The sequence below is a fragment of the Galendromus occidentalis genome, unplaced genomic scaffold (assembly GCF_000255335.2).
Source record: "Galendromus occidentalis unplaced genomic scaffold, Mocc_1.1 scf7180000075388, whole genome shotgun sequence".
NCBI classification, from domain to species: Eukaryota; Metazoa; Arthropoda; class Arachnida; order Mesostigmata; family Phytoseiidae; genus Galendromus; species Galendromus occidentalis.
In genome coordinates, this window is record NW_003803378.1 from 131,679 (window position 1) to 145,636 (window position 13,958).

The following is a 13,958-nucleotide window of genomic DNA, read 5'->3' on the forward strand; positions in this document are numbered from 1 at the left end:
CAAAGTTCGAAGAGGGATGCAGTGAAATCAAGGCCCGATGAGATGGCTCGGAGAAGGAAGTCTATAAGGTCCGTGGCCCGGACCATCAGTCGAGACGTATAATCGATTCGGTGGATCGATGGACCCTTCTGTCTGGCTGTTGCGCTGCTGTTCTGCTGAGTGGGCACGATTGCCCATCTAGCTTGAAGCTCACCAGGAGTTTCAGTCTTCTACCGGAAAGCAAGTAGCTTCCTAGTAAATGCAGCGAATGATCGATATCCTGCGTCCTATCCTCCGTCGAAGGATCATGCATGCGAATCCGAAGTCGAGAGCGGTTTACTCTCGGAGAATGCCGCGGAATCCGCTCCCGATCTTTTCCAGAAGCCCTCGAAATCGGACTCAGAGTCTATCGAGCCGAGTCAGATCTCTCTGATCCACTATTCCGGCTGGGACGTGAGGTGGAGCATTCCGTTCCGAGTCGTTCTCTCGGGAATTCAAGCAGCGCGCCCCCCTGCATCGTCTGCTCGACCGCCGAAAAGTGCGTCAGCCGCCATCTTGGAGCCTACCTTGTGGCCAGGAGTAGTCCGAATCTTGAGGCACGGCGACTCGGTGTAGCCGGCATCATGACGGACGTGCAAAAGCACTCTGTGCATACAATGGTGTTTCGGTCATTGAAACGTAGTCATGACATGTTTCTTTGCGACGAGGGGGCCCTACCGCCAATCGATGAGAAAGCGCACAAGCTCCGGATGGACGTCAAAGCCCGAGACGAATACGGACGGGTGATGCATCTCGTGAATCAGAATCAGCGCAGAGTGCCAGCTCCGAAAACTGACGCGTCAGGCAAGAACAATAACTCCCAGGCGTTGGTGTTGGCTCCAAGCAACAACCAAGTCCAAGCTCGTGCTCCTCTGAAGAAACCGTCGCAACCTAAACCCCAATGGCATCCCCAATGGAAACTCTGCCGGGTTATTTCCGGTCACAATGGTTGGGTCCGTTGCGTTGCGTTCGATCCTAGCAACGAATGGTTCTGCACCGGCTCAAACGACCGAATAATCAAAATCTGGGACCTCGCGTCAGGAAAGCTGAAGCTGTCGCTCACGGGGCACATCGCGGGAGTTCGTGGTCTCGCAGTCAGTCAACATCATCCATACTTGTTCAGCTGTGGGGAAGATAAACAGGTGAAATGTTGGGATCTCGAACAAAACAAAGTGATCCGTCACTACCACGGTCATCTCTCGGGGGTCTACACCATCGGCTTGCATCCTACAATCGATAACGTTATCGTCACCGGCGGTCGGGACTCGACGGCGCGCGTGTGGGACATGCGTTCGAAATCCTGCATCCACACGCTCACTGGCCACACGAACACCGTGGCCAGTGTTCTGGTTCAAGCGACCGAACCTCAAATCATAAGTGGGAGCCACGACTCTACGATCCGACTCTGGGACATAGTGGCGGGGAAAACTCGAGTGACGTTGACCTATCACAAGAAATCAGTGAGAGCTCTCGCCCTGCATCCAAAACTGAACATGTTCGCCTCGGGTGCTCCGGACAATATCAAGCAGTGGATGTGCCCCGACGGCAAGTTCATCCAGAACCTCACGGGACACAATACGATAGTGAACTGTCTCGCCGTGAACCACAGCAATGTTTTGGTGTCCGGCGGTGATAACGGCTCGATGCAGTTTTGGGACTGGAAGTCAGGATACAACTTCCAGAAACTGACGACACCCGTTCAGCCCGGCTCGATCGACAGCGAAGCGGGAATTTTCCAAATGGCTTTCGATGTCTCCGGCAGCAGATTGGTAACATGTGAAGCCGACAAGACGATAAAAATATTCAAGGAGGACGAAACAGCCACGGAGGAAGGGCCGTGAACGGAGGACCCCCCGGAAAGATTCAATCCTCTGCATTGTAAATAACTCGCTATCGCACTGGTCGTTGTATAAAGTATCAGAAAGTTCCGGAAGATGATCGACCTGTACAATAGATGATCGATAATAAAATGGAAATAAATGTGGAATTATTTGTGAAAACACCGTCGTTTATTCCGATTTTTCCTGAGACGCTCATCTCTCATCGACAACGCTCGATGTCGTCATCTCATCTCCATCCCACCAATCCAATCAATAATTGCTCAGAGCCTCCGGATCCCTTGCTGTCTTAAATCATCGCCGACGCCCATGATTATCCATTCGTCGTCTTGCGGAGCTCACGGTCTATGCTATTTTTGTGCTTCCCCGTGCGTCGAACCGACGCGATCACGCTCAATCACACCGTACCGCTATTTTTATGTACAGAATAAACAAAATACCAACTAGATTTTTCTACAACCCGCGCGATTCCACCGGACACTTGTAACAACTTCGACGGCTCATGTGGTCAACAAATGCTGAAGCGCTCCAATCAGGGTTCGGACATCTCCGTTCATCGCATATATCGACCTCATCGTCCATTCGGAAAACGCTGAGGGCCGCGAGCGCGGATTTGAGGTCCTTCTTCTGGCTCCTCACTTCGGAGAGGACGTTCATGAGCAATTTCTTGAATCGCTTCTCCCGTTCGCGGTTCGTTATTTTGTATTGGCTCGCTTGTAGTTCGTGAATCTCGAGCAGCAGTTTATTGAGATCTCGTTCTAAACTCCGTTCCGACGAAGTGCTCCGAGCGGATTCTGTGAGGAGGGTGCCCTGTATGCCACCCTCGGAGCCGAGCAGAGGTCCCACGGGCGTCGCGTCCGCGAGCGTGATCTGTTCGAAAATAAAGTTGAGCTCAACCGAAAACCCTAAACGAGCCACCCGCGACGCCTACAAAAGAGCCGACGCGGGACTGAAATCAATTGGATGAATTCCATGAACAAACTTACCTGGACATTGGGATTGCTCTCGAGTGCCTCCAAGAGAGGTTTCGCGTCAAGCGAGAACAGGAACACGAGCGGCACCTTTGGGTCGTTCTGCCCACCGTCCCCAGACATGGCGAAAATCGAAGCTGATCGCGCGGAAGAATCCTTCACCGTGTCCAGAACGATTCCTCCGATCGCACCGCACTGTTCGACGTTACGGGCCTTCTCTATGAACATGCAATCGCCTCTTTCCATTATGGCAACTTTCCCGCGGAGCTTTTGGCAATTCGTAGGCGGCGAGCATGCTTTCACCGAGTCAACCCATTCCGCTTCCCCGGACACCTGCGGAAGGAAGAGCTCGCCCAATGAGTGTTCATTATAGAGCACCATGCCGGATTGGTTGTACCCTGATTGGCTTTTCCATGGGGAAAGGTTCGAATCTGTCTGTCTCTATCGAGACGTCAATACCTGATTAGAGATATCTCCGAGGTCAGGCCCGAATTGCGCGGGGCCAGCAGGTGCCACCACCAGTTTGTTGTTCACCATGAACTGCACGGATCGTAGCTCCTGTTCTTGTCGGTTTTGGTTCTTGGCCAACTGGATCATTTCCTAGGGAAGAGAATCCGTTGAATCAAGTCCACCCGAATTCGGATGCTCATTATGCACAATAATAACTATAATAATAATTGAAATTATCGTCGAGGGTACACATTCACAGTTCCGGCGACCCAAGTTAATTCGCAAGGAATTGCGAGACAGACGCCTGCTTTCGTGTCTACCGGACGGAATTTCCATAACACATGAATGTCTCACCTGCATGAAGAGAAGACCCTCCTGAGCGTCCTGTGGTGTATGGGCCTGAGCTGCGTTGTGAACCAGTTGCATACGACCATCTCCCAGAACAGCGACGAGAACTCCCATCTGCCGAATGAGCTCGATGTGTTGAGCATTCGCAACATCGAATTGGGCGGCAAGCAGCCGACGTTTTCTGGAAGACAAAACGACATCTCGTTTTTTTAAGGAAGAACATGGGAATCCCCAAGCAGGAAAAGTGCATAGCGGCAAGATTGCTACGAGCACGGTCTCATTGTTGTGAGTCGGTTCTAAGGAGAAGCATCGATGCGGTGCGGGAGGGATCCATCCGACACTCATCGCCGTAATGAACTCCCGTCGTCTCCAGCGAGAAAAAAAACGTATCTCTGTGGACGAAGCAACGGAAAAAATGGACACGGAAGTGTCACACCACAGGGTGAGCGGAAGTACAAAGGTAGATCGAGCACGGAATCAGGTCGCAGAAGCACAAAATAGGCAAATAAAGAGTCCACCTAATTTCTGAGAGCGTTTATTGAATTTCGCACAAGCAACGCAAAAACTAGACGTAGAGCTGCGCATCGTCTCTGACTCGACTAGGATTAAGATGGACGTGAATCAATCATCTCTTACACGAAATTCCTTGCCACACCGCCCTCCCGTATTCTCTATCGAATTGGAGTCGAGCTCATATTGGGAGGTATGGCGCCGAAAAGAAAAAAACTCGCTAACTTTATTCTTGGCTTCATGACCTAGATCGCCCTCTTCCGGATGAAACTAGGATGGCATGCGGATCACAATCCAACACCCGCCGATAAAACTCCGTACTTCCCAAAAGTGGCCCTTATTAATACGAGGAGACATCCCAGGAGAGACCGAAATAGAACACTTTACAATCGACTGCTCTCCATCGAAATTCAGCGACTTTGTGCGTGAGTCTTCGAACTTAGGTAACATGTGCTTCAGCCGCCGACGCATTCGATGCGGCCGCTGTCGCTATGATCACAGACGCTAACTGATCAGGAGCAACGAATTTCGCAGAAGCAGAATGATCAACAAATAAACGAAACAACGGTACCGATTGAACCGAATACTGTGAATTTCTGTTGGAAACAAAGTGACCACGTACTTGACGGGCTGAGAGGGGCATGTGCCTTCGACTAGATTCTTCAGAGGTAGACGAACTTTGTCGGCGTTCCGGAAGTAATCCGAATTCGGGCACTCGTCGCCGTCGCCCCCGCGCGTACGACTGGTGACTGTGATGTTCTCCGGCTGGCCTTTACGGGAAAGGATCAGGGGGAGCAGATGGGCCTCTGGAAGATTTCGAGCGTCAGACTATAGCGAGAATCGAAACGCTCGGCCACCGACGGGAAGCGATCCCGATTCCGTAGCCATGTACAACGATAGGAATTCCACTGCACCCGCTGGCTTTCGGACGTACCTGTCGTGAAGACGAACTGATCGATGTCCAAGGGAACATCGGCCTTATCGGCGAAGAGAAGGTAGAGATACTTGAAAGTCTCCGCCAAAACGAAGGAATCCATACGGTCATCTTTCGAATTCGTTCGAACGTCTTTCACTGCCGCAAAGCCACAAGGTACCCGCGCATATTTTTCCAACGACTCGACGACTTTTCGCCCAACTTCCAGATAGTATGGATCGTTCGTTGCCTGAATAATCGAATGTTCCACTTAGCGATATCTCCTTCGACGCGGAATATAGTAGGCGAGAAAAAAACACGTGTGATAATGAATATCGACGAATCATGCCGCTTCCTTACTTTGTAAAGAAAATATGTACTCTCGATGAACTCGGGTCTGAGAGGGTGCTGACCCCAATGCACTTGAAAATCAGTAGTGAACGCCTCCGGCAGGAAATTGTGCCTCTGCATCACTTGATAAAGCATCTCATGGGTTTCGATTGCCGGCTTGATGTCGCCTTTCAGGACCTGAAGACCCGGCCAGAACGCAAGCAGAGCGTCCATGAAGTTTTTCGAGTTCGTATTCGGTCGGTGCATGTGAACATCGACCAGCATTGGACCTTGTGAAATATATTTCATCACAGCTGCGTAATGCTTGTTGAATCTGTCGAGGTACGTCCCGTCCCCCAACAATATGTAAGCCTTCAAACAGTACTCGTAGTACGAATCTATTCCGGCGCCCACGCCCGAGTCTCGCCGGATCCAATCGCCGCTGTTAACGTTTATCACAGTTCCGACTAGATCGGACGACCTGGAATGCGAATTTCGCATGAGTTTGAACTCATTTCTCCCGAAGAATCACGGCACGCCTTCTGCTGCGAAAATCTTTCACCTGTGTCTCTGCAGCCAGAGGTAGTCCATCGCTTTCCGAGCCTTCGCTTCAAAGATCGGTTCTCCAGACAGCCTGGACAGCGCTGCGAACTCGAGGAGCATCGTTCCGGCGCAGGCCGTGCATGTTTCTGTCGTCTTGGGGACCGAATCGGACTTCATACCCCAACGGAGATTTATCCGGGGATGCGGAATTCCTGCGAAGGCGGACAGTCAAACAAAAGAACCTTCAGGCCTCCGAGCCGTACGAGCCCATGGCGAGGAAACGTCACGAAGAAGGGGCATGTTCGAAGGGCGTGCGATGATTTCAGAGCTGGGTGATCGTAGTGGCGATTTCGCAAATTTTCCTCACCTGTGGTCGAGTTGAATGACGGAAGGAGCCGCAGGCCGAGCTCTTTGGCCAGCAGCAACAGCTCATCTTTGTACCAAGTCATCTTGCCGAGTGACTCTTTGAGGTATCTCGACAGAATGTGGTTGCTCAGAAGTCCTCTGAAATTTGAAATTCCTCGTGATACACTTCACGATGCTTGTGAAGCGCAGCGACGACGTCTCGGAATCAAATTCTCTACCTATTCTATCGAGTTCGTCGGCGATAGAGAAATGAAGCCGCCGCGATCGTCATCACGTGGGGACTTCCCACGTCAGCCGCTCGCACAATAGACTCGGTAAGGTCTGGTACTCCCGATGACTAGCGGCTCTCCCAGACGCGAAAATACATGAATTCGTATCCGGTCGAAAATATCTGTTGACTCTATCTTTCTGATGAACATTCTTACACCAGCCATCGTCGCCGTTTTTAATGTTTATTTTTCATCGAGTTCGAAGCAACGAAAAGCGTAAGTGTTTCGATAATTCGAGCGGCTATCGTCTCCGATTCCTTCCGGCAGAAATCGACAAGAAGATTGAGCCGTCCCCATCGATACGGCGCTTCCAAAGCGTCAACCAAGGGACATGAGGCGAAATTCTCTTCGGAGACTCCGAGCGAATCGAGTCCCTCGATATCATAAAATTAGATTAGATTAGGCACGAGTAAATCCGAAGACACTTACCCTAACATCCGGATGTTGGTTTCGAAGACCGAAACAGTTACGTCATTGTCCAGGCGCACATTGTCTATGATCAGCTTTACAGCTCTCTCAAATTCTGCGAACTCCCCCATGATCATGAGTGTGTCCGCCGAGTCAACAAGGGTCAATGAGAAACTACAAGAAATATGAAGTATTAGATTCGAGAGGGAACAGGGCGACCCATCAAAGTTTTCGGCGAATCGCAGGGAACCACCACACAGAACCAGGAAGTATTAGGGCATCTCTCCATTCTAGCACGAAGTCCTACAAATAATTTTCCCCGCGGGCTTCGAGCAAAGTTCACTCACTTCCCCATGGCGTCATCTATGTCCCCTCTGTCTTCTTCGATGCCCCTGTAGCGACCTTTACAGCTCAATGGCATGAGCTCATCCGCCGGATACGCGAAATCCTGGAAGGAGACAGGACAATGACTTATTTAGGAACGGGTGAGCTCCACGGGGCGACCCCTCGATTACGAAAGAGAAGAGTCTACGCATCCTGAGTGGACCATCCTACATCCGTCACATGATCCGATCACCATTTGTGTCTATCGCTTCTATGCCATTAATCTCGCGAGGACGTGGCGACAAACTCTGTCAGGGATCCTCCCCATGTATCGGAAAGCAGCCCGGAAAAAATTATCTGAAGAGCACTCACCATGTACGAGTCGTATCCGTGGAAAAACATCTCTTTGACTTGGTCTCTGGAAGGAACACGGCGGATTCAGAAAAAGGTTCATCCACATCCATTCGTCGTACGCACGGAAAGAGCTCCGATCGATATCTCCAAGACTGCAGGAGCTCGGCTGGTCTTCGCCCGATATTTCACAACTTTCCCGGAAGCAACTTCTTCCGCACTGCTTGGCACGGCGCCCTGGATGAGCACATGGATTGATCTGCTCAGTGGCCAACTTCTGACCCCGAACCTGACATGCTCACCTGCCAGGCCCTCAGAGGCGAAAGATTCTCGCAGATTTCACTCTGATTCGAGAGTCCAAAGCGCAACGCCGAGCGTCAAGACGTCTTTGCATTTCGCGTGGAGTTCAAGACACTTCTCGCTTCTGGACATCGAGGAGACTGCCTAACTTGTCCGGAAACTCCCATGTCCCGCATCTTTCGTCCATCTTCCTGGAGTCGAAGAATCGCGTTTTCCGGTGGAAGAAACCTACCTCAGTCTAAGACGATCCGATGTCTCCATCGCCAACGCGACGGAGAGTAGTGCGGCAAGAGCCGCTGATTTTTCCAGGGCTCGAACCATATCGATGGCCGAGGGGATGGTCGGCGTTCACAACTGATGCAGCTGGGTCAGACACATGATTGCCATGATGGCATACCGATTGCACCGAGCTCCGTGGCCGTCTATACGAGAGCACAATCGAAGTGGCGAGGAAGACGAGGACAACAACGACGTCAACACTGACGACGACGACAACGCTGTACCACCTCCTCTGCTGCTCTCGCCTCTCGTTCAGCGCCGGACATGGAAGCCGACTGGTTTCCCCTGACGGCGAAGTTTCGTACGGGCTGCTGAGGTCAACGAACGATTCCTCACGCGCGGATATGCAGGAAAATACCGTCGAGGAGAATGAGAGGGGTGAAGTCTCACAGAAATGGAATCTGACGACGAGAGAGTCGATATCGTGATGTCGATGATCTCTGCTGATACCTCGGGCAGGCCAGGGCGGTTCCTCTCTCTTGGTACCGCCATCGTCCATGACAGTCATTGTCCGGTTCGACTAAGGCTGTATATTGAAATGCTGAGCCTGGCGATAGCCTGCATGTTCGGGGCAGACTCCTGGAGGACTCTTCTGATGTCAGATGGCGACTTTCCGCAGCTCTTTTCGATTCTGAGTCCTGCGAGTGGACGATAGATCCCCGAGGCGAATCCCTCCTTCGGAATGTCACTCCGGATATCATCATTGAGCTCCTGAGCCCCCAATCCCGCTTTCGAGAGTTCAGAGAACTAGCCTTTCCCATCGAATCAATAAGCTTGCTACCCCTGGAGGCAAGCCAAGTGCTCGCCAATGTTGCGGGAACTAGGGGAATGGTCATCGATCGTGTGGAAATCGACTCGTGTTTAGGATGAAGTTTCCACCCGCTGTAGGCGTAGTAGTACGAGAGGCGTCAAATGAGTGTCGTGCTCTCGAAATATTCGCCTCAGCGACCTTCCGACGGAATTCAGGCATTCTACGTTCGAAGGAGTACTAGTTAGAAGACTGACAATAGGTCTCCCGGAGTCTTCCCGAGAGCAAGAGGGAGGGAGGAGAGGTATGTCTGGCGCTTGCCTCCCTGAGATTATGGGAGCGGGTACAAGATTCCTCACCGATCGCTGCTCGAAGTCCCGTCCGGTAACGCCGACATTCCGGCTCCCCTCCTCATTTATAAGAGCTGTAATGGAATGCGAGAAGGGCGCCGTCGAGCGGTCGGCCGAATTTAGGCACTCCTCAGCGCGACGAGCAGACGATGACTGAGCGTGAAATAGGGAGCCCGCTCAACTTGGCTTGCCAAGCTCGATAGTACGTGGGCTCCACGAACAGAAATCCGCCGTATGACTCCCAAGATTTCCACTCCGATGGCGAGGCTCGAAACTCTCCGCTGCGATAGAACGCGGGAGATCGAGCCGTTCGAGGAAATAAGAGCTTGGTGGTCATTTGGTCGATTCGAAGTTGGCGCCGTAGTGCACATGTCACTCTGTGTATCGAACAGCAGGCGAGGGAGAAGAAAGATGAGGAGAGCGGTGAGCTGTTTGCGAATGTTGATGACCGGATCTCAGCAATCATCATCAGCTGTGAGGGCTCGAAGTTCGAAGTTACATTATCGGGAGTTTTTCTGCCTAGTCACGACGAAGCGACTGTCGAGCCGATGTGAACTCGGCTTGCCCAGAACTTAGAAAAGTTTGAAATTCCGCTGACTTACACGTTCCCGAACAAGATGTTGCATCCTGATCCGAATCAGGTTCTCGATGAACTCTGCGATCCCAATATCGTCATCACTGAGAGTACCCTGAAGTATTATCTGGGAAGAGTTGCAGGGCTCACTGCCCTACACAGAACAGAAATCGCTGCGCTCCTGCCATCAAAAGATCTTTCGCCCTTTCTGGCGGCCCTCAGACGTCTTGCAACGTAAGTTGAGGTTATTCCGAATTCACCGTTTTATGAACCTTCGCCCCCTCTGTGACGATCATGCGCCCCACAGTATTGCTCCTAGATCTCCTCGCTGAAATGCTCAACTGACTTCTCTTTATCTCGACAGGATACAAGATGTGGTCGCGATTTGCGAAACATTCAAAATTCTTTTTGGCGCAATGTCACCCCATTTGGTGTACAGCAAGTATTGGAGGACTCTCGCTGAGGCACTCGGAGACGGCTTCGCGCAACAAAGTCTCAGTGTGACTCTGGAGCAGTTGCAACGGATCTCAAAAGATAGCAAGGTACTCCTCGCGTTTTATCTCGGACCGTCTCCTTGTCGTGAACCTTGGACTTTTCTCTAGCCAAGTCCAATTATTGAGAAGTATTGAGAGATGGTACGGGCCCGAATCCCGAAAACGATTTTCTCCTCTGAAGGCGTGCGCGGAACTCGCCAACAACGAGGAGCTCTTGGGTCTGATCATCGATCGTATCGACAGCGCTGTGGACTCGTCATTGGCTATGGACATTTTGGTTCGAGTAGCTTGTGAAAATCCCAGCGCTCACAAAACACTCTTCACCGGTGAGCTCGCAAAGAGATTCTCGGCAGTACAAGGGAAAGACTCGATCTGCAGACTGCGCGTGTTCGAGGTGGGTGTTTGAAAATATCCGCCGAAAAATGCGCCGCTACGGTACAAACAAGGCATCATCCGGATCGAAGCCCCATAGGGGTACGGAGCATAACATTTATTTTCCCTGGAGGTCTATTGCCGAATAGCAATCCATTCGGAAGAAACTGCCAACAGATCGGCCCCTCAAATCTCCCAAGTGATTACTTCGTTCAAAGAGGAACACAGGGATGTGCTCGTGCAACTTAACTACATCGAGCTTCTGACGGTTCTTGTTTCGAATAAGAATACTGTGAAATTCGTCGTCGATTCGGGCGTCATCGCGCATCTGGAGGCACTCCTCTTGGATACGAACAGCAGGACAAGCGCGCACACGATGCCTGGTAATAAGATTCATGGAAATGCGTTGCGCCGAAGTGATTCGATATAGGACGAAGTATATCCGAAGGGCTTCCGATCTCCCGAGACTTCAATCTCTTTAGGAACATTTTTCAGGTGTTTGCGAATTTTTCGGTCGATTCGGTGAAAATAATCCAAAGCTCATGTGCGATGAATACGTGGACATCCTGAAAATCATGCTCGACCTCACGAACGATCCCGACTTGCAATCACTGGCCGTGAGCAATTTAGGTCTGATCGGGAGAACTCACGAAGGTAAACGCTGCCTGAACAGGACTCTCCGCTCGGAGATGATGGTACTCATGAAATCGATCGGGAGCACGCTCGTCAAGCCTGAGCAGACCCACAAAAAAGAGGCCGCTCTGAGTGCACTAGCTCATCTGATGGAGGTCGAGGTAAGAACCTTGCGACCGCTCGATTGTTTTCGTTCGAACTCCGCAGAGAGTGTCGAAACGGAGATGTCCTTAGCGAGCCCGGACATTTGTTTTCTAGGACGTCGAGCAAGAAGACCTGATGTCAGTGACCCACTCGTGGTTCTCGATGGCGAGCGAGAAGCCCTTACACGCCCTGTGGAACTGCGCGAAGTCTCCATGTCCGGAGGTTGAACTCCTGGCGCTCTCTGCTCTCCGGAATATCGCTCTGCTTTCTTGGGGTCGAGATGCTCTACTCGAAGAATGTGCAGGATTCTTTGAATGGTGGGTTGAATTTGGGGACATATCTGGTCTCAGATGCGGGAGAGTCTCGAGAAGAGCCGCTCAGCTCGACCGCATTCACCTGCAGAGGTATTAAAGACTTTCCCATGCAGGATTCTCCATCGAGATCCCAGTGCCAACAAAGAACAGATGGACGCGAAGTTCGGCGTTATCGCAGCTCTGGTCGAAGACGCGAACCGGATCAATAATCTGGAGAAACGTGCTGCTCTTCGAGCGCATTTCAACGAGGGACCTTATACTAGCGCTTCCACTGTACGAGTGTCCTCGGATCAGCAAGCTTAACTTGATGATGGAACTTCATCATCCCGCTCGGATTTATCACGACGATGTCGGCTGGAGGTTTCGCTTTGGAGGAGGACTATGGGCAGGAACGAATCGAGCAGGGAACTCTCAATAGCGTCTCTGGAGAGGTCCCCTCATGGATCGACTGAGATCTCAAGTCTCGCTCTCGGGGCTGTAGGAGTTCGGAGAAGGATCCCAAACATCTCCCGTGATGAACGACATTTCATACGCCGTTGGTCTTTTCCGGTCCTTGATAAACGATGGGTGTCGGTAAATAAAACCTCAAATCTCCCCGTTGACGGGGCTCCGGACTGGGGTGGCATTCTTGTACTTTTATCTTTGATTCCCTAAATCTTCCCATTGGCTGCCGTACCAAGGTCGTAAGTTTTAGGGCCGCGGATTACCTTGGACAAAGCGCCGTATGCTGGTGCGTCGAATCACCATTGAATATGTCGAGTGAGCCGAGAGGGAACGTGGACGAGTCTGGCCTGGCAGCGAAGTCCATTGGGAACGATTCGCGCTCCCGCTGAGTAATTCCGAAGAAACGAATAGGGCGAGAGTCGAGGGAAGGCAGAGGTAGTTTTTCTCCACATATATTGCGCCGTTTTCAAAAGGAACGTGATGAGGGAAAGATAAAGCTGGGGCGAGCAAGCTCGTTGGTAGGCATCACAGACAATCGACCGTTTCGCTCCGGGGGGCGCACCCGCCCGAAATCCTACGGTCTTCCAACGCGACGACTTCTGGTGACGATACTCGACTATTATCATCATATCATCAATTTAGTTGCCGAAGAGAACATTCCGCTGCATCGTCGGAACATCCTGGCAAGTAGTTAGGAAAGTTTCGCAGCATCCATAACAACTAAGCTTTGGAAACTCTCTCCTTACGATGGCCTGCTCGCTCACTCGGAGAAACCTGAGCCCATGCGATGAGCCGCGGCACGACTGCTCATCGTCACGGCGGCACGCATATTTCCTGCTTATACCCACAAGCGCTGGAGAATGTAGGGAATAACACCGGAGTTCCTCATGGGACGCCAGGATTCTCGTCAGGAGAATTTCTTGAAAGTCGTGGTCGTGCGAGAGCCTCTCCGTGGCCAGAAATCGCTCGGACTTCACCGATATCTTTATCGATGTATTATTCTTTCGTTTCCGATTGGAGGCCCAAAATTGCTCCCTTCTTGTCGGAATGCCTTGAAACATTCGCATCCGAGCTCTACGCGAGACGTGCTATTCTTAAGATGAAATCCCCGGAGCACTCGACACGATCCCTCATCTCCGGGAAGTTCTCTCGAGGGCAGAATTTGCGTCACGAATTTGAGACGCTCGGCTGGATGAGCAGTTCATTCATGCATATCTGAACACTCATCCATACCGTATCCTCTTTTCGCATCGAAACGCAGAGAAGGAAACGCAAGGTCGCGTGTCCCGTATGCGCCGAGCAAGTCTAGTACGCATTCAATGACGCTCCGAATATTGCATAGTTTTCACTTGAGATCTCCCAGCAACACATGGGTTGGGTCTCAGACTTATGCGGAATGACCTGCAAAAATCCTGAGAAGAGTCGCAGATTTCGGCGAAGGCTCTCGATCCCGAGGGGGATACTCATATCCCCAGGCATTCTGAATGGCTCCTGTTCATAGCGATATCTCTCTCAGCCGGCCGTGGCATGTCGAACAAGGAGATGCTAAAATACGGTAATCGCCTGGCTTGGTCAATACTCCTCATTCCCCACAGATAGAAGGGCAGAGGAAGAATGCTCTCGAAACGGAAGCCTCGTCACCCGTCGGTCCCTCGAGTGAAAACGGC

General features: G+C 51.5%; 3 protein-coding genes across 3 annotated transcripts; 2 read left to right on the forward strand and 1 right to left on the reverse strand.

Annotated features, from left to right (window-relative positions):
• The first annotated feature begins 554 nt into the window (after window positions 1–554).
• LOC100901944 (pleiotropic regulator 1) lies at window positions 555–2,018 on the forward strand. The gene has a single exon (XM_003736949.2). It carries the CDS (start codon window positions 603–605, stop codon window positions 1,857–1,859), a length of 1,257 nt encoding a protein of 418 aa, XP_003736997.1. The 5' UTR covers window positions 555–602; the 3' UTR covers window positions 1,860–2,018.
• Window positions 2,019–2,053: 35 nt separating this feature from the next.
• On the reverse strand, window positions 2,054–8,260 carry LOC100907112 (ER degradation-enhancing alpha-mannosidase-like protein 3). Its single transcript, XM_029110834.1, has 13 exons — window positions 8,172–8,260; window positions 7,661–7,706; window positions 7,312–7,412; window positions 6,986–7,138; window positions 6,289–6,425; window positions 5,953–6,133; window positions 5,409–5,859; window positions 5,070–5,298; window positions 4,758–4,941; window positions 3,632–3,806; window positions 3,287–3,427; window positions 2,843–3,160; window positions 2,054–2,726 (listed from the first exon to the last, which is right to left on the reverse strand). Exons 1-13 carry the CDS (start codon window positions 8,258–8,260, stop codon window positions 2,310–2,312), a joined length of 2,622 nt encoding a protein of 873 aa, XP_028966667.1. The 3' UTR covers window positions 2,054–2,309.
• Window positions 8,261–9,735: 1,475 nt separating this feature from the next.
• LOC100907254 (uncharacterized) lies at window positions 9,736–12,454 on the forward strand. Its single transcript, XM_003736984.3, has 7 exons — window positions 9,736–10,124; window positions 10,255–10,432; window positions 10,566–10,778; window positions 10,890–11,139; window positions 11,252–11,550; window positions 11,648–11,850; window positions 11,961–12,454. Exons 1-7 carry the CDS (start codon window positions 9,934–9,936, stop codon window positions 12,148–12,150), a joined length of 1,524 nt encoding a protein of 507 aa, XP_003737032.2. The 5' UTR covers window positions 9,736–9,933; the 3' UTR covers window positions 12,151–12,454.
• Window positions 12,455–13,958: the final 1,504 nt, after the last annotated feature.

Coding starts and splice junctions, on each gene's coding strand:
- LOC100901944 (XM_003736949.2), top strand. CDS start 603: ATGACGGACGTGCAAAAGCACTCTGTGCATACAATGGTGTTTCGGTCA.
- LOC100907112 (XM_029110834.1), bottom strand. CDS start 8,260: ATGGTTCGAGCCCTGGAAAAATCAGCGGCTCTTGCCGCACTACTCTCC. Junction 5,860..5,952: donor GCGATGGACTACCTCTGGCT/GCAGAGACACAG, acceptor TTCGCATTCCAG/GTCGTCCGATCTAGTCGGAA. Junction 5,299..5,408: donor GTACATATTTTCTTTACAAA/GTAAGGAAGCGG, acceptor TCGATTATTCAG/GCAACGAACGATCCATACTA.
- LOC100907254 (XM_003736984.3), top strand. CDS start 9,934: ATGTTGCATCCTGATCCGAATCAGGTTCTCGATGAACTCTGCGATCCC. Junction 10,433..10,565: donor GGATCTCAAAAGATAGCAAG/GTACTCCTCGCG, acceptor TCTCCTCTGAAG/GCGTGCGCGGAACTCGCCAA. Junction 11,851..11,960: donor TGTGCAGGATTCTTTGAATG/GTGGGTTGAATT, acceptor TTTCCCATGCAG/GATTCTCCATCGAGATCCCA.